The sequence below is a fragment of the Camelus ferus genome, chromosome 6, assembly GCF_009834535.1.
Source record: "Camelus ferus isolate YT-003-E chromosome 6, BCGSAC_Cfer_1.0, whole genome shotgun sequence".
Taxonomy (NCBI): domain Eukaryota; kingdom Metazoa; phylum Chordata; class Mammalia; order Artiodactyla; family Camelidae; genus Camelus; species Camelus ferus.
Genome location: NC_045701.1, coordinates 69,109,032 through 69,129,494, shown reverse-complemented (window position 1 = coordinate 69,129,494; position 20,463 = coordinate 69,109,032). Strand labels below are relative to the sequence as shown.

General features: G+C 34.0%; 1 protein-coding gene across 9 annotated transcripts in view; it reads left to right on the top strand.

The window, feature by feature from the left end:
* NUMB (NUMB endocytic adaptor protein) overlaps nt 1-20,463 on the top strand; it is a 157,450-nt gene that overhangs the window by 111,641 nt on the left and 25,346 nt on the right. For 6 of the 9 annotated variants that reach the window (XM_032482323.1, XM_032482317.1, XM_032482318.1 and 3 more), the window contains 2 exons: nt 10,826-10,900; nt 16,278-16,310. In XM_032482323.1, the coding sequence (XP_032338214.1) occupies nt 10,826-10,900; nt 16,278-16,310 (108 nt within the window). The remainder of the gene's footprint in view (nt 1-10,825; nt 10,901-16,277; nt 16,311-20,463) is intronic. The other 3 variants (XM_032482320.1, XM_032482321.1, XM_032482325.1) reach the window with 1 other exon arrangement.

Genomic DNA, 20,463 nt, shown 5'->3' with positions numbered 1-20,463 from the left:
CCCCGTGTTTATTATCCATTCCCCACTAGAGAGAAGAGAAAGGATGATTTAACCCACACATCCTGCCCTTCCTTCTTCTTTGTCCCTTCTCCACTCAGACTTTTGGGATTAGATTATTTTTAGTTTTTTTCCCTTGGTTTCCTATACTTGTAAAGTTTCTATTCTATTAATTTTAGATGGTACCCCTTGACTCCCCACTGCCATATAAGGTAAAAATACTAAAAACCCTTTATTCTCTTACCTTCAAACTTAAATCAGCCATAGTTTTATTTTTAACATTGTGTAGGTCAGTAACACTTACATTCTGTCCTACAACCATAAATTGTCTCCCTTTCTTTGTCTTGAGTTGATTATAAATGTTTTCATTGTTATGACTCTTATTAATGTAGCAAGAAGTAATGTGTTACATTTTCTTCTTTATGAGTCCATAATTCATTGATATATTCAAAAGATACTGAGTGCCGGCTGTGTATCAGGCAATATTCTAGGCACTGGGAACACAGGGAACAAAACAGACAAAATTCCTGCACAGTGTGTACATTCTAGTGGGAGTTAACAATGAACAATTAAATATATACAGAGTACCTGCTATATAAAAAGGGAAGTAGGGGTTAGGGAAGAGGGTGAGATTTAAATTAGTATGGTCAGGGAAGCCCCCGCTGAAAAATGTGACTTTTGAGCAAAGACCCAAAGAAAGTAAGAAAGCAAGCATTCAGGTTCCTGAGGAAGCAGATTGTAGACAGAGGGGGCTGCAACTGCAGAGGCTCCAGGGCAGGAGAATACCTGGTGTGTTGGAGGCACAACAGGGAGGCCAGTGTTTTCAGAGCAGATGGCACAAGTAGAGATGAGATCCGGTAAGTAGCAGGGTGCCCGGTTATGCATGTAGCTTAGTACTTTCCAATACTGTCAGACCTATCACCTGCATTTTTATTACAAATATTTTATACTCCTTATACTGTACTAAATAAAATGTATACATAGTATAACCTGCTTATGCTTACATAATTAAATATACAAAGAAGAAACAAAAGAAATTTTTAGTAAAATAATTGAACGTAACTATACTAAAAGACCTAACATAGTACATCTTTACATAGAATGAGATAGCTGCAAATATAGACTGATATAATATATCGGTAACTCGTATAGCACAAATGGATTGCAAATGGTGGTAGTGTCTTCTGAAATGGTAAACAACTTGTGGTAAAAATTCTTACCAGAGTATAGTCTTCCCATTGATTGACACAGCAGTTGCATTTGTGCAAAAAATACTGTGTGTATGTAAAATGGAGTTAGGATCTAATCTAAAATAATTCCAAGTAGGTTTTTTAATCTATTACAAGTGAATGTCCAGTAGGGCATTGAAATGTCATACAAGAAGCAGGCTGTCTGTCATCTGTGGCCCATTGCTCACTACCTACCAGTAATTTTCCCAGTCATTACCAAAAATGCCCCCATACATTTCCTAAACCTCCCTTTGAAAAACCACTAGTGTAGGGCCTTGTAGACTACTTTAAGGACTTTAACTTTTATTTAGAGTAAAATGGGAAGCCAATGGAGAGTCTTGAGCAGAGGAATGACTTTGTATGACTTATATTTTAAAAGGTTCTCTGAGTCTTGTACTGAGAATCAATTGTAGAAGAGCAAGGATGAAAGCAGAGAGAGCAGTATAGAGACCACTGCAAAAATCCAGGCAAAAGATGATGGTGGCTAACGTCAGGGTGGTAGTAGTGGGAGTGGTGACAAGGCATCAGATTCTGGATGTATTTTATAGATAGAGATGGTAGCATTTATTGATGGATTAGATTGATGAAGCATTTATTGATGGATTAGATTTATGAAGTATCACAGAGAGAAAGAGAAATCAAGAATGGTGCCAAAGTTTTGATCCTGAGCAATTGGAAGAGTAGAGTTGCCATATGTTGTTTTGGGGAAGACTGTTTGTAGAAGAGTAAATTTGTGAATGGAGGTTATCATCAGACATTCAGTTTTGCTTCTGTTATAAATGATATATTTTTAAAAATTTCATTTTCTGCTTATTGCTAATATAGAAATACAATTGACTTTTAAAAATTGAAATATGATTGACATATAACATTATATTAGTTTCAGGTATACAAAACAATGATTAGATATTTGTATATATTGCAAAATGATAACAGTTGACTTTTATATCTGGTGACCTTGCCAATAAACTCACTTATTAATTCTAGTAATTTACTTGTACATTCTTTTGGATTTTCTATGAATGCAATTATATGTACTGTGAATAATTATAGTTGTATTTCTTACATTCCACTCCTTATACTTCTAATTTCTTTTTGTTCCCTCATTGCAGTTGTCAGAGTCTGGTGTACAGTACTGAGTAGAATTGGTGATACCAAAACTCCTTGCCTCATTCCTGATCCTGTCGCAGTTTATCAAAGATTAAATAAGTCCCCTTCTATTCTTGGTTAAGAAATAATTTTAAAATTATAAATGGAAACTAATTTTTATCAAAAGCTTTTTTTGCACCTATTGAAATGATTATATGGTTTTTATCTTTAATTCTGTTAGGTGGTAAATTACACTTACTAGATTTTTTTTTTGAGTGGTCAACCAGCCTTTCATTCTTGAAATAAACTCAACTTGATCCATATCTATCATGATCAAATTGGGTTTGAGTATATCACTTGGATAACGTTTGCTAATATTTTGTTCAGAAATCTGACATCTATATTTCTGAGACAGATTGGTCTGTTAGTTTCCTTTGTTATAATGCCTTTGCCAGGTTTTGTATTAACATAATAGAGGCTGAATTACAGTTTTGGCAAGGCTCTGTCTCCCTCTGGTTTACTTCCACTCCTAGGGCATACTTCTCCAGGTGTTCCAGCTGAGAGGCTGTAGTATTCACTGGAACCTATCTTTGAGTAGATCCTGAACTCTCATTCTTCACCCCTCAGCAAATTGAAAATGCTAAAAACTCATTCTGTTTAACATGTTCCTCTGTTTCATGTAGTTCTTGTGGATTAGTAGTTTTAGAGAGTTGATCAGATTTAGTTTTGATTTTTCTTTTTTTCCAGGAATACTTCATTGGTGGTGTGGACTATTATCATAAAGCACATAATAGCTGATTATCTGTCTTTTTGTGGTGACAGGACTCATTGATGATCATTGCCTGCGATTATTAAATCATTAAGGGTTGCAAAATGATGATACTCCAGTTCTGTCATCCCTTCATTTATCAGCTATAATATTTCTATAAAACAGAATTCCCCATATTTACTGTTTGGTTAGCAGTAGTATAGTTTAATTAGGAAAGGCAGGGTAATTTCATTTATGAAAAAATACTACGCTGTTAGGAAGATCAGGCCACACTTCAGCGATAGGCAGTGTGACCAAAATGGATGACTCCCCCATTTGATTGACCCTCTTTTTTAAAAAGAATACCATTAAGTTAATGTATGTAAGCATAATAAACTATAGGTCATTATTTAAATAGGAGGGTTGTAGAGGTAATGTTGAGATAGTTGAATGATGATAGCTCTGCCTGGAACTCAAAAAATCAGAGTTCTATTCCTGGCTCTGTTAATTTACTTAGTTATATGACCTTATCTAAGTCAGTTAACTTTTTTGACACCTGGTGTCACATTTGGAAAGTGAAGTTTTTTAATCTGTCTAAGTTCTTGTAAACTTTAAACTTATGTGACTTGATTTAATATATATGCTTAGTTTAGATCGTTTGTTCAAATGTAACTATACTACAGGTTTGTACTTAAAGGTTGTTCATTTTAGTTTCATTTAACTACTCATTTTTGATTAAAGACCCCAAACAAGTTTGATGTCATGTTCTGCACATCTGTGTCCTATATTTTCTATATAACATAGGCTATGTATGTATGATAATATGCCTTATAGCTTCTTATAAATTAATGATTATTATGTCACTTTTTGTTAATGTTAGGAACTGCTGACTGTACAGTCTCTCACATCAGAGCTCTGCATTTCTTCTCTATGGATAACAGTACCAAAGCAGGGGGAGAATCTACTTTTTAAATAATTTTTTTCAAGAAAAGGAAAAATGACTTAATTCATCCAAGAATGAAATTCCACATACTAGTTTTTCTAAACTACAGTTTTGTGAATAAAAGTCCCTTACTCAGAGGGAATTTGGAAAAGCTATACGGACAAAGGAAGTCCCAGTGTCAAATATTTTGGCCATTAAAGCATAAATCAGCTGCAACTCTTCAGTGAGATAGTGTCTCAGAGAAGAGAAGAGACCTCTTCAGTAATGTTTTTTTTCAGTTGGCATGTTTTTCTCATAGTCTAGGAAGACACAAGGCTGATTTCCATCTCCATATTTCTAAAATAGATTATGCAACTAAGAGTCCATATATGAGATATTTTTGTTCTCTTCTTCCTCCCAAGTCTTCCCTCCTTTTTTTTCTTGGCTTAAATACCCATATGTGACCAGTTGCATCAATCAAGATGACAGAATAAAATCCTTTGGAACACTCTGAAACCTGTGTTAATTTCTTAATACCTAAAGGCAACTCAGAGATCATAAATCCCTACTTTTTCATTGTATTATTAATATAAAGTGGAAAGAGATTAAATAATTTGGAGGTAGTATTAGAAATGAACCTTAATAAAGAAAAAGAAAGAAAACATGGATATATGATAGTAAAGATAAGAAAGAGGGGAGACCCAATTACAGACTCAAGTATATGAATACTGTATCATTTATGCTGATAAATTTAAATATTTAGATTAAGGATGTTCTAGGAAAATATACACTATTAAAATTAGCTAAAGAAGAAGCATAAAAGTTAAATAGGCCACTAATCATGAGGGAAATAGTTTTGGGGTTTTAACAACTTTCTCTGTCTCCCCCAAAAGACTGAGTATAAATGGTTTCACAGGTCAATTCTTTCACAACCCTGAAGAATAACTGTTATGCTAACTAACTATACCAGAGCACATAGGAGAAAAAAAAAGAGGAGTTTCCAAAAAATTTTAATGACATTAACAAAATCCTGATACAACTACCTAACAAAAATAGCACAAAAACAAAAGATCACAGATCACAGATCAACTCCACTTAAGATGAAAACGTAGGCAGAAAAAAAAAAGAGAGATCTAAAAGTATACTAAAGACCAAAGTAGGATTTAACTCAAGAACTCACAAACGATTTAGTAACAGGAAATTTGATATAGGTCATCACATTGATGGGCCTAAGAGGAAAAAGACTTTATCATTGCAATGCAGGCAAAGTTGAAGGACTTACACTTCCTGATTTGAAGACTTAGTACAAAGCTATAGTAATGAAAACATTGTAGTACTAGCATTAAGGACAGATGTATGGAATAATGGAATAGAACTGAGAGTGCAGAAATTAACCTAAACATCTGTGGCCAGTTGACTTCTGACAAGAGTACAAGACCATTCAGTGGGGAAAGAATAGTCTCTTCAGCAAATGGTGATGAAACAACTGGATATCCAAAAATTAGTTGGACCCTACCTCATACCACATACAAAAATTAATTCAAAATGGATCAGCAACCTGAATATAAGACTAAAACCCATAAATTTCTTAGAAGAAAGCATAGGGGGTAAACCTTCATGACCACCTTAAGTATTATGGCACCAAAAAGCATGAGCAAGAAAAAAAGAAAAACTAGATAAATTGGACTTCATTAAAGTTAAAAAAATTTGTACATCAAAGGATGTTACCAAGGAAGTGAAAAGACAACTACAGACTGGGAGAAAATATTTGGAAATCAAATGTCTGGTAAAAGTCTAGTATCCAGAATATAGAAAAGAACCTGATTTTAAAATGGGTAAAGGGCTTGAACCAAAGATGATATACAGATGGCCAACAAGCACATGAAAGTATATTCAACACCATTAGTCATTAAGGAAATACATACCAAAACCACAATAAAGTAACTCATTATACCCACTTGGATGCCTCTGCTTAAAAAAATAGAAAACAAAAAGGAAAACAAGTGTTGATGAGGATGTGGAAGAAACTAGAACCCTCTTACATTGCTAGTGAGAGCACAGAATGGTTTAGCTTCTGTGGAAAGTGTTTTAGCAGCTCCTCAAAAAGCTAAACATAGAGTTACCATATGGCTCAGCAATTCCACTGCTAGCTGTATACCCAAAAGAATAAAAAACAGGTACTCCAGTAAATACAAGTACACTCATATCTGTAACATCACATTAATAACACTAGCTAGAAGATGGAAACAGCCCAAATGCTCCTCAGTGGAAGAATGGAAAAACCAACTATGGAAATACTTATTACTCAGTTATAAAAAGCAATAAAGTACCCATACATACTACAGTGTGGTGACCTCAAAAACAGTATGCTAAATGAAATACTTGTGTCAGACACAAAAGGTCACATATTGTATGATTCCATTTATGTGAAATATCCAGAATAAATTAATCCATAAAGACAGAATTTAGGTTATTGTTTGCTAGGGGCTGTGAGGAGGGGCAATGGGAAGCAAATGCTTAGTGTACAGTTTTCCTTTTGGTGTAAAGAAAATGTCTTGGGGCTAGATAAAGGTGGTGATTGTACAACATTGTGAATGTATTAAATACCACTGAATTATTCACTTTAAAATGGTTAATTCTATGTGATGTGGATTACATCTCAATTTTTAAAAAACGTTTAAAATGTTATTATTCAATTCTGATAAATCTTCTTAGCAAAATAAAACTAGCTCTAATACATTCTTGAAATGATTGAAAAACTATCCCAGCTCCATGCATAATGGTAAAACATGTACATTAAATTCAGAAGGAAGATCAGATTGCTCTTAAACACCACTATTATTCAACACTGATTTAGAAATGGTAATAAGTACCTTAGAGTGAGAAAATAAATAAAAACTATAAATGTAGTAAATCTGGATAATGTTTTTGTCTTGTTTGTTTCTGCAGAGGATGTCTATCTGCCCAGGAGAATCAACCAAAAAAAATGTTTTATATGATAGGAAATTCTAGAATTTTGGCTACTTATAAGACAGGCTGAAATCAATAAATAGAAAAACCAGTCAGTTTAGTTGGAAAATATTATAGGTCTGATTCTGGCAGAATGTGGATTAAGCTAACATAGAAATACTCCCAACACAAATACCTAGAAATGCTGACTCTGTTTTCAAACAAACAGACTTTTTTTCTCTTAAATCGTAGCTGAGCTTTCAATAAAGACAGCTCTCTTCAATTACCAGAAATTAAGGGGAAATTTGAGAGCAAGGCAGAAATCATGCTAGCTGATGGAGCAGTCTAAGAGGGAAAGGGTTTGTGAGCTAGAGCTTTTGTTTTTAACATTCATTCTGCAAGTCCTGAACTCATAAAAAGTAAAGAATTAGAACTGAGAGTGCAGCATGGAACAAGAACCTTCAGTGCTCTTTACAATCAGCGAAATAGAGAACTAGAAAGAAAAGCAAAAACCAAAAGAAAAGCAAAATCCAAAACAAAACAAAAAACAAAAAAAGCTTGCCTCTACTCACTTCAGAGAGAAAAGGAATCTCCCAGGAAAAATTAAAACCGTGGGTTTGGACTTCATATGCTATAACCTGCATAGTGTAAGAATCTTCGAATTAGTGTACGGTAGGCCTTAGGCTACTAATACACCTGGGGAACTTTTTAGAAACAAATGTAAAAATCACTCCACAATCCAAAATGCATGAATTCCCCCAGAAAAATTGAGCTTCACTGAAGATGAATTTATAATTTTTAAAAAGTTATAAATCATATGTGGAAATGATCAGCAGAAACAAAAGATTCTACAATAAAGGTCAACAAGAGGATTAGCACTCTAAGAAGTTGAAATAGTAGACTGTAAAGGAGACTGTAAAATGTGTATATATAAAATTATTAGAGACATAAAAAAAGGAATTCAACCATAAGGAAAAAAGTTTTCAAAGGAATGGACAGATTTCACAAAGAGTCAAGTCTAAGCTTCTAAAAATGAAAAATATCGTTAGTGAAATTGAACTTAGTAGATAGATTAAATAGTGGATTAGACCTAGCTGAAAAGGCAATTGGTAAACTGGAAAATAAATTTGATAAAGTTACCCAGAATGCAGCAGAAGGTTCTGAAGAGAAAATATGAAAAAGAGGTGAAGAAACATGGATGAACACATTAAAAAGTCCAGTAGCACTAGCAGACCTAATGGGAGTTCCAGGTTTAGACTGGAGGATGAATTAATTCAAACCAGTATTTGAATCCTCAGATTGAAGAAGCAAATAAGATAAATAAAAATTAGTCTGATACATCTATGTCCAGTTGAATTTTGACAAGGATGCAGAGTCCACTCAATGGGAAATAATTGTCTTGTCACCCAGTGGTACTGGGAAATTGGATTTCCATTTAAATAAGAATGAAATTTGATCCCTACCTCACACCACATAAAAAAAATTAATTTGGTGGATCAATGACCAAAATATAACCTTAATTCCAAAAGATACATGCACCTTAGTGTTCATAGCAGCACTGTCTATGTTAGCCAAGACATGGAAGCAACCTAAATGTACATTAACAGATGAATGGATAAAGAAGATGTGGTGTGTATACACACACACACACACACACATGCATGAATAAATGGAATATTACTCAGCCATAAAAAGAATAAAATAATGCCATTTGCAACAGCATGGACTAGAGATTATCATACAAAGTGAAGTAAGTTAGACAAATATATGTTACCACTTACATGTGGAATCTAAAAAAATGGTACAAAATGAACTTATTTACAAAACAGAAACAGACTCATAGACATAGAAAACAAATTTATGGTTACTGGAGGGGAAAGGGGCATAGGATAAATTAGGAATTTGGGATTAGCAGAAACAAACTATATAAAATGGATAACAAGTTCCTACTGTATAGCAAAGGGAACTATAATCAGTATCTTGGAATAACCTATAATGGAAAAGAATATACATCTATATATATAGAGAGAGAGATAGACATAACATATATCTGTCACTTTGCTATACACCAGAAACTAACATATTGTAAGTCAACTATACTTCAATTTTAAGAAAGTCTTCCAGACACTTTAAAAAAAAAAAAGTGAGCATTCTTGGTGTTTTATATATATTGTTTATTCAAGATTACAGCTGTTACAATTCTTTAGACATTTAATTATCTTGTCCTTAGTTTATGATCTTTATTATTGATACCTCAGGTATTTTGTTACCTAAAGTCTAGCAGTTTCCTAAATTGATTTTAATGTTAGTTTTATGCATTTATTTGGTATTGGAAAGATAGGAGTAAAACTGAAAAATTCAACATATGAGCATATAAGACAGTCCTGGGTCGGGCTACTTGGGTTTGAGCATTGACTAGCTGAGTGACCTTGGGCAAGGTACTTAAACTCTCTATGCCTGTGTTTCCTAGGGCTCTGGTTATTGTACTCTACTATGAATTCCCATTGATTTACCTTCATCCAGGGCCAATTGGTGGGAGAGTTAGAGAAGCAGAAGTGGGTGGAAAGCAGAAGGGGAAGGAGGCTTTTGGCCCCACCTTCCTGGAACTGCATTCACTGTAAATAAAGAAGACGGTTCCCCTGTCTCCCAAGTGTGGCTCTTGCAGGTTTCCTGCACCACCACCACCAACACGACCACTGGATTTCATGGGAGCTGGGATATGAAAGAACAAAGAAAAGAGATAGATAAAAGGGCAGAGGATTCCTATACTCTTCCCTTGCCTGGTTCTTGAGCCAGAGCCAGAGTACTTTTCCCAGAGTTCTCTCTGTGCCATAGCACTCAATTTTGATATCTGGCTGTATTATGTTCAGGCTAGAGGTACCAAAGAGGAGGAGGGGCAGAGAAGGTGAACTTCCAGCCAGTTCAGAAATACCTTGAATTCTGGTGTTCTTCCCTGGTGCATCTTCTGCTCTTTACAGAGAATTCTAATAGGTGCTCATGTATTCTGTCCACGTTTTACGGTTTCATTTAGAGGGTGGGACAGGGTAAAGTGTGTCTACTTCATCTTACCAAGAACCAGACCCTGAATTTCCTTTTAAAAGATCACTTGAGATACTGCCATTATCCCTTCTACTTTCTAACCCAGGACTATTCCTATACTAATGTACAATTTGAATCATATTACTACCTTGCCAGAAAAGCTTTATTATCGCCCCATTGCCTCTAGGATTAAGTACAGACTCATTTCAGCATTCAGATTCCCCAGCTGTATATACCTCATTGTAGCCAGACAGGAATACTTGCTGGTATATAGTTATTCTACCCCATACCTATAGCTTAATTCTGCCTGTCTAAAATAGTTTCCTAATCTTTCCATTTCTACATCTTCAAATTCTACATATCTTTTACAATTCAAATGCACTACCTTCTTAAAATTTGTTTTAGTTCTCTGCCCTACTACTCTTACGTGTTTCCCATAAAAGGAGTCTGTGATCTCTTCAGCCCTTTAATAACTGTTGTATTTGTGCTTTTTTCGGTGTACACACACACACATACACTTTGTTTTAGGGTTATTTTTATGTCTAGAGATATAGTAACTGTGTCTAGCACAGGCGGTTATGCCTCAGATCCAGTAATTAGGCAGCATTTAGTGTTTATCATGTACCTTTTCACCTACTCCTCTATAACAACTCTTTGAGACCTTTATTCTGAATCTCATTCATATGAAAACCTGAGGGTAATTAAAGTAACATTATCTTAACTCTTCTATAATGGCTGTGAGTTTCTTGAGTGCAGAAATATAATATTCAGTTTTCTGCCGCATAATACCTACCATACAACAGCTACTCAGTAAACGTAACAATAGCCCTAACTTTTCTCTTCTTTCTACAGTACCTTGGCCATGTGGAAGTTGATGAATCGAGAGGAATGCACATCTGTGAAGATGCTGTAAAAAGATTGAAAGCTGTATGTATTTGATGGTTGCCAGTGTTGATCTATATGCTGTAAATATTAAAAGATTTTGCTCAGTAAATTTTAGTGACCCACTATCCAGTAAGAACAGTGTTTCTCTTAAGGCAGAAGATGTGGGCTCACTAATAACGAGCACCTTGTGTTGTTCATCCAAAGGTGTAAGTTACAAAGACCAACTTCTGTTTTAGGCCAGACATTATCTAAAAGATATTTTTGATTCAGAACCCATGTTAAACACATGGTATGAGTTCTTATAGAAGAATAATATCCTAAAACCAGGATTAAACTATTTCAGTTAGCGTTTTAACCTAACTGTGATAATTCAGTTATAAATTACTGATTTTAAATCTACTATAAGAAACAGCTTTCCAGGAAAAAGTAGAAAGTAGAGATATCTGTGTTATTGGCTTGTGAGGGTTACATTTGGGGGGAACTTAATTATCGTGACTGCTGCTCCTCGGTTTCCTTCTCTTCTGACAAACTATGTATTTCCCCTGCCTTGTGCACAAACTTCAGCACGTACTCGAAATGGAGAGTCCTTTTCCAGGATAAATAATGTTTACTTTGCCTGTTATGCCATAGAACTCATCCCAAGCACATGCCTGTGTGTTTCATAAAAGGAGAGAATGGGTTCAGAGTTGATAAAGTTTCAGGTTAAAGTGTTAACTTCATATTTTGGATAGATTTAAAGACTGTTTCATAAGCTCTGACAGCCCTCTTCACAGCCTTCCTTCTCTCCAGTGTGTGGCCTTTCCCCCTTTTCTGTGAAAGCTTTAAGCATTACTTTTGCATGCCCTTGCCCCAAACAGCATTAAATACTTGTTGCTTTGGATTTGCTGGTGTGGTGGGCTGCCGCAACTTTGGCTACTAATGAGTACTTTTTTTTTTTTTTTCAATTTGCTTAGTAATCAAAACTTTTCTGCTTCTTGGTACATTCTATATGACCTCTTACATATAATTCCTCAAAATAAAAGATACAAAATTAAAGAAGCAATGAACTCAGAGAAGTGGATCATATTTTAGAACAAATGTCTGAATCTGTCATAGAAAGGAAAGGAGAAAAATAATTATAGTATGCCAAAAACTAGAAAAAGACCCCAATATATAGACATATGTACACATAGATGCACGTTACCTCAGATTTTGGTGATTTAAATTCTTAAATAATTGAAGCCTTCCTTAGTCTCTCTGTGCTCTCCAGTTAATCATCATAAATGTTAAAGGAACTTTATAGAATTCCATGTCTGCCTGAATATATTCTCCAGTTAAATACAGCCTCAGATAATTTAATTTTCCAAGAAGTTTAAATTCAGTCTCTTCTTTAACAAAGTAATTCTAAATTCACTAGAAGAATAAGGTAAGATTATCTAAGAACACTGAAAAAAGTAATACAGTGATTTTCTCTGCTAGTCATTAAAGAATATTTTAAACATCGTAATACTAATGACTGAAAACAACAGACAAGTCAGTGAATAGACTAGGTAGGCCTGAAACAAACTTTAGTTATTAAAATCTTACAATTTATATAACGTTTCAAAGGGAACTGTGGAATGAGCCTTTGGAAAGTCTTTTAATTCAGAGTATGTTTTCATGTTTACTCTAAATAAGGAGAAACTAGGGATGGTTAAGTTTGCCCAGAAGATGATTAAGAAGTGTGGTATTTAGTTGTTTTGATGAGCAGTCAGTCCTCTTAACTGTCTAGTTATTTTTTTTCAACCTGTTTTTAATTAGAAACATCTCTTCTTTATATAGGTAGTATATATTCATTCTATAAAATGCAAATGAACAAAAACAGTGCATAAAATCACTTGTAATCCCAGAAATAGCCAACTATTCACTGTCTAGTTTTAAAACAGAGTTTTTAGTTGAGTAAGTCTTTTTGTTTCATCTCACCTTTTTGTTTTGAACCAAGGAGATTATAAACCATAAGCATGATTATTTGAGGACTATTTAATAAAATTTTATTAGTTTTTATTTTCACCAGAAATAGGAAACAGATTACCACTTGAATATCTATGCAGTGTCCGGCACATCATAGCCACTCAAAAAGCATTTCTGGAATAAATATTCATTAAAACAACTTAGTCTTCAATATGTGGTCAAATTGAATCTCACAATAATCATCATAACCATTTGTTATATTCAATATTTTAAAGTTTATGAAACCCTTTTGCATATCTCTAAAAGATCCTTATTTCCCTGTGCCCTTTATGACTAAAATGAAATTTTATGTATATTGATTGCTTTTCTGGACATGCTTAGACTTTTGAACTTTGAGGGGAAATTGACCACTTCTGAACTTTCGATTCAAGAAGTTCTTTAAAATTGTCCAGACTAACCCTATCCAGGAGACTTGGAGCAAGTGTTGTATAATAATTTTACATAGGCAAACATGTATTTTTATTTTAAAAGATAGAATTTCTGGGAGACTAGTGCCAATTTCCTATTTATCTTACTCAGTGAAGCTTCCCCTTGTATTAATATCCTTTCTAATGCTGTATGGAAAAGCTTGCAGAAACTTGGAAGTCTTCAGATGTTATTCTTCTCAGATCATGTTAGTCCACAAAAATTTGTGATTTTTATTTTCTTTTTATATTTTTACTATGCAGAAATTTCTAGATGTCTTGTCCCCCTGTTACCAAACATTCATCTAACAAACACTCCAATCTGCTGTGCCAGGTGCTTATATTGTGCCAAAAGCAGTGTGTCTGGAGATTTGTTTGTTTTCATAGATGATAAATCTTCCTCTTGGAATTTCAAATAAATGGAAGCAAATGTAAAAATGTACAAACCTACAGGTTAAAGAAGAAATAGCATGCCTACAGAAGAAGTTTGAATGCCAAAAAGTTTTAAAATTTTAAGAATTACAAAAGCTCAGATGTACCAGTTAAGTAGGAAAACAAACTTTTTTTTTTTTTTTTTTTTTTTTTGGTTGGGGAGGAAAACAGACATCTTAAACCTATCACTTGAATGATCTTTGAACTGAAAATGTAACATTCTAGTGCTTTTTAAGTTTGTGGGGCATTGAGGAAGCAGGATAATATGCAAGCACAGCTTTTTTTTTCCCTTGAAGTTGTCCCTCACAATTTAGGATTACTTTAACTTCAACCTACTTTTTAAAAAATTTTATTTCTTTTTTTTAATTAAACAATTTTTTTAAATTTTAATTCTTTTAGTGGTGGTATTTCATATTAAGTGCTAAGCATGCACTCTACCACTGAGCTATACCCTCTCCCCTTCAACCTACTTTTAATTAGAAACATCTATTAAACATTTAACTTCAATTAGAAGTTAGCATACTTAATATTCTCAAATGAAAAGATATTATAACTAAACAACATGCTTCTCAGAGTATAAACGTGTTTAATTTCTTTTTTACTTTGTATGCATAGACTTATTTACAGCTATTGCAATTTGTTTCCTCTGTGGCGTAATTTTACAAGTTAGCCACGTAGGGACTTAGATTGTATAGGATAGATAACAGAAATGGCTACTGCCCATTTCCAGTGCCTTTATAGCATAGTTAGTTTCAAGGTGAGGAGTGCTGTCATTTATCAGTCTATTTTGTAAGAAGTATATAGGGCTTTTGGTTGCCTTGTTTGACACTGGTCCAAGATGCCCTTCCTTTTAACAGGTCTTATCTTCCATTGTCTCTGTAAATGTTTCTCCCTCTCTGTCTTGGTTTTAGACTAGTTTCATTATACTACCAGTTTCTAATATGTTGGTTTTTTATTCACTATTTGATATATTTGTTTTAATGTATGTTCTTGTTTTAGCAGGTAAAAGAATCATAACTTAATTTTTTTAGTTAATATTATTTTCTAATCTAGTAACTGTCTTTTTATGCATTTTGCATGGCAACTTTTTTCATTAACATCCGAGGTCTTTTCTAAAAAGAAGGCAAACTCCATGTTTAACAAGAGCTTTTCGGGAGCTAAATTAAATATTAACAGATCTCCTTCCCTCATTTCCGTATCCCTAAAGGATGGTGAACCTTTTAACTTTGGCTGCAACTTTAGAAGCTGGTAGTTACTTAAAGCTAACAAAGCAAGGGTCACCAAACTTGGCAGCAGAAATAAGCTTAGTCTTATTTCCAATAACTATACCCCAATTACTTTATTATATTTGCAGCTTAAGTTTGAAACATTTTGTGGAAATATTTGATGCTGTTTGTGATTTTCAAAACCTAGAGAGGAAACAAGCTATTCAGTGTTTGAGAGTATTGAATGAGTTTATAATCTGAGAGAGGCAGATTTCTGTACAGTTGTCTTTTTCTAGACATTTACCCAATAATAAAAGCAAATTGTAAATGGCAAAGGCTTAAAGTATAGTTCCACCAAAACTAGGAGATGTTAAAGCTAAGCTAGCTGGGTGAGTTAGAACTCATCTACTTTGTGTAAGTTCTTCAGGTTTTAAAGGTAGTCAGTTTTCACAGTTTGTATATGCTTAAAAATTGATGCTGGGACCATAGACAGCTATGTCTCTCTTGTGTACATAGTTTCAGAATTGTATATTTATAATTGTGAATGCAAGTTTCTTTATTCTAAAACAGTAGCATTTTTAAAAAGAAAACATCCCTATTCCTCAGATTTCATTTGACGTTCACAGATGTGGTTTGGCTCCCAGATATATTTTTTCCCCTCAGCTCCAGTGAAAGCACTGGTCTTGTGTTCTTTATAGATTATTTATTCTGTGTTTGAAATAGAGCATATCTATTATTTCCCTATCATTGTTGTAGGATTGATCATCATGCACATACCTACAGATCGATCCTAATGCGTAAGGATTCTCTAAGTGACATTTTGAATTCAGCAAGAAAAAGTCTGCCAAGGACCCTCCCTGCACACTCAAAATTTAATTTTATGTGTGATACTTCCTAATGTTATTATGTGGTTATTTGAATGTGGACTGGTTTTTTAATTGGTGACCTCCACATATTTGACCAGTGATTTTAAATTGAAAAGTATATATGGAACCAATCTATTTACCACCCACTATTATAAAATTTTAAATATAAATCTTACCAAACGAGTATGTCCTAATCTTTTTCTCTGCTGCCAAATTTGGATAATTTCTATTTTAAGGGGAAATAGAGAATACTAACTAACTAGTTGCTCTGCATGGATACAGGTTCTGATTTCTTTTCACTCTTTCCATAGATTCTTAGGCCATACAGTATGTTTCCCTGCGTTTTCACGCACCCTTCCTTTTTCCTTGTCACTCCTAGTATGGATAACTCTTTAAAACTCTCACTCCCTCCCCTTTTCCTACTTTGCCCCTTCCCAACCTCTGTATGTGCTTATTGCTGTGAAACCCTGGGACATTTAGCCCGTACAATAATAGCGCTCGACTTGTCCCCCTGTTCCTCCAGGAAAGGAAGTTCTTCAAAGGCTTCTTTGGAAAAGTAAGTTTGATGCCACATTTGTGCTTGCTTTATAAGGAGTTACACCCCTAGTATAGCACTGACATACTTTTTTAAAAGTACAGCTTTGGTATCTTTATAATACAGGAATTGATTTGACTGAATATAGAAACTAATGAATTGGAAAGCTGCTGTCTGTGTGTCTGTTGATACTAAATCTGATGATTTCTAGGAAAGTCTAATAAATAAACCAAGTAGGTTAAAAAAGGATTGTCTACCTCAAGACTAGGTGTTAAAATAAATTTAATTTGATCTTGTAAAATTGTTCATATTAGCATATTAGTTGAGTTTTTTAACAAGTGGATTTTATTTAGTGCTCAATGTTGACAGAGAAATGAGAAGAAATATTAAATTCAGTTGAAAATTAAATGTATCCCAGATTTACATTCATTGCTATTACTTTTTTTCAATCTAAGTTAAATTTCAGATGAAATAAGTGAAAGTACATCAGCTTATCTTTGGGGATCCTATGATTTTTAACCTGGGATGCTAATCTAAGAAAAACTTAATTAGTAGTCTACCAAATATCAGTTATATGTGGAATGTTTTTTAGGTAGATACTTTTCAAAGAATGGTTGTTTAATGTTCAGATTTCCTTAGAATTAAGACTGTAAATTAGTCTTAGGTGACTATAGGATGACAATACAAAAATAGATAAATACATTTCTAACATTTTTGTGTCTAAGTATATCATTGTTTAGTTTTGAGTAAGTGCTACAAAATAATTCAGACCGAGCCAGTATGAGAAATAAAACTACTGTCATGGAATAACTGAATGTACATTACTAAAAGTTTACATGAATATAAAAATCCCATCACAGTTTTTCACTGGGCGGTTTTGTTACTTTGGAAATTTGTTTTAAAGAACAATCAGTTTCCATTTCTTTCTCAAGTAAATATTTTAGTTGTAACCCTGTTTTTTTTTACATATTCTTGTTTAGGTCATCTTTATACTAATGTAAACAATTTTGAAGGATTTTAGATTGAATGGTTTAATTTAGTAACTTCTGTCAATCTGAAATAAAAAGGTACATAGTTTACCCACACATGTCATAATAAAATTTTTTAGTAAATATTTTGAGCCTGAGTCAAATTAACAGGTCCATAGAATGTGGAATCTATCTATATCTAGAAAGAATGAGTCCTGTAGACATTTGCATCATTATAAATAGGCACTGTAATTGTTAAGCAGATTTTTTGTGGAATATTCTTTCCCAAATAGAATTTCTCAAAGCAATTTCACATAATTATCATCTAAGTGATCAGTTTTTAATTATGTCTACTTTAGTAAAACATTGATTTGGCTTATAGAAAAAAACATGTTAAAGTAAAATTTTTAAAAGGTTATATAACATGTTAGAGAACAAAGGTAGCTCTCACTTGAGATTCAGTTCCAAGGTGGCAATATTCATTGCTATATAAAATGGGGTCATGGTGTATCTAAAGTGTCACTGAACTAGGTGACACTGCATTTCTTAGCTGTTTTCACTGCATTTTGCTACATGGTAAATGAATATGGCATGAGAAAGAAAACTCTGAATTATCTCACTTAATCCTTAAAATAACCCTGAAATTATTATTCTTCCCAGTTTTACAATGAGAAAACTGAAGTTTATAGATGTTCAGTGACCTTCATGAATCCACAGATGTGATAAGTGGTAGAAGCTAGGGTTTGAACCCAGATAATCTGACTCCATAATCTATACTTCTTAATCATTATGCTGTACAATCTGTTTTCAGGTTATTTATAAGCAAAGTTTAAAAGATTAACCTTAAAAGATGGTAGTAAATTAAAAGCTGCCTGGAAACTCACTTATACTTTTTAACTTTTTTCTTTAAGGTAGTAATTTAATTTTGGATTTTTATCTCTGGTCAGTTTACTTTTTTATTGCAGTTAAAGCTTTAAATAATCTTTTTCGGTGGTTCAAACTATCATTTTATTTATTTGGAAATATTTAAATAATACTAGTGAGTTTGACTCCCATAGAATTTCCTTAGAAGATACTAAATAATCCCATAACGTGAACAAATATGACTCTTAGAATACTTTTTTTTCTTCCAGTTTTACTGAGATAGAATTGACATACAGCACTTACGAGTTTAAGGTACAGCGTAATGATTTGACTTCAAACATCATGAAATGATTCCCACAATAACTTTAGTGAACAGCCATCATCTCATATAGATACAAAACAGAAATTTTTTTCTTATGTTATTGTGGGAAGAATTCTTTTTATGGCAAGGCAATTTTATTCTTTTTTCTTTGTTTTCGTTTTCAGAGCAATTTTATTCTTATATGCAATTTTTTTAAGTTATAGTAAGTCATTAAATGAGTTTGGAAAGCCAAGGGGGTAAAAGCATCACTCATAATCTTCCCAGAAAGGTGCTTTTAAATAAAGAAGTTCAATTTGGAGCCGTTTAAGTCTTTCAAGTTGCCATCATTCAACTCACATTCACACTAATCTGTAAGAGGTAGTCTGGTGGAAGAGATTTAGTTTGTTGAGTTTGCTAAGTCAATTATGTGTTGATGAAAGCTAAAACTGAAGAATCTCATAGAACAGTATATGACAGGGAGTTTTTATCTAGTGCAGTTCCTCATAAATTTTGACACTTTACTAGCCTTCACATCATGTGTGGTTTAATGGTCCAGGATAAGGAGAACAATAGTTACCAAGAAGTGTTTCCATCAAACATATTTATATAAAAGTAGTTGGGGGAAGAATTATTAACCCCAAGTCTGAACTTATAAATCATGGCCAGGAGAAGTGCTTCTTTTTTGCTAAGGTGTGTCCTAGACCTGACCACCCTGTCCTATTCTGTTGGGAACCAGAATTCCCTGTTCTTTCAGCTGATGAGAGCATTGCCTCCAGAAGCTTTAGCAGTGAGAAACAGATAAATCTGTGTCTGTTCAAGACTGTATTATTAACCCATTGTAAGATTACACACATCTTAGAAGGGGAAAAAAATCCTGAAACCCTGAAATACCTTTTTCTAGACTTAGCTACATTAAATTGCTCCTTGTTTTAGGAAAGCCAAGAATGTACTCAACTCTTTAGGGGTATTATATGTACCTTCACTAGTGTATTTAGCCATATTGGGCAAATATTTTATTACAAAGCAATTACATGGCACCTAACATTTGAAAAGGATCTTTTAATTTTAATGTAGTTGAGGAAACTCATGAGCTGAGTAATCTATATTAACATTTTATGAGGAACTGACTGAACACAGAGATATAAAATGTTCTTAGACCACTCTATTAGGTCTCTTTTTAAAGCCATTGTATTAGAAAAACTCAGTTCAGTCTACTTCCTGTGAGTCTTTCTCACGTGTGTCTTTTACTGCTGACACAAAACACTCATCACCAAATGTGTAGATTTTTTCCCCTACCCCAAGCAATTCTTTGTGACACCAGCTGGATGTCCTACAATTTAATTCAGTTCCAACACTATCTACCTGGAGATAGTGTCAGATCCCACTGATTTAAGGACTTAGTCTCACAAGACTGCTCCCACCCATGTCAGATGCCAGTTGCAGGTAGTAGGTACCTATAACTTCTGTCCAGTTTGGCTACAAATGGGAGTGTCCCACGACCTCCTCAGGTTCAATTAATTTACTAGAACAGCTCACAAAACTCAAGGAAACATGTTTACCAGTTTTTTTAAGGATATGACAAAAGATACAAATGAAGAGCCAGATGAAGGGCAAGGTCTGGGAGAGTCTTAAGCACAGGAGCTTCTGTCCTTATGAAATTGGAGTGTGTCACCCTCCCCATGTCAATGTGTTTGACAACCCGGAAGCTCTCTGAACCTTGTACTGTTGGATTTTGCAGAGACTTCCTCATGTAGGCACGATCAATTATTATTTCCAATTCCAGCCCCTCTTCCCTCTCTAGAGGATGGGGGATAAGGCTGAAAATCCCAAGTTTATCATAGCTTGGTCTTTCTGATGACCAGCCCTCATCCAGGAGTCATCCAGGAGCCCACTCAGAGTTGTCTTGTTGAACAAAAGCTGCTCCTAGCGCTCTTATCACTTAGGAATTTACAAGGGTTTTAGGAGCCATGTGTCAGGGATGGGGTCAGAGAGAGACCAAAAATCAGAACAAGAGATGCTCCTTGTACTCTTATCACTTAGG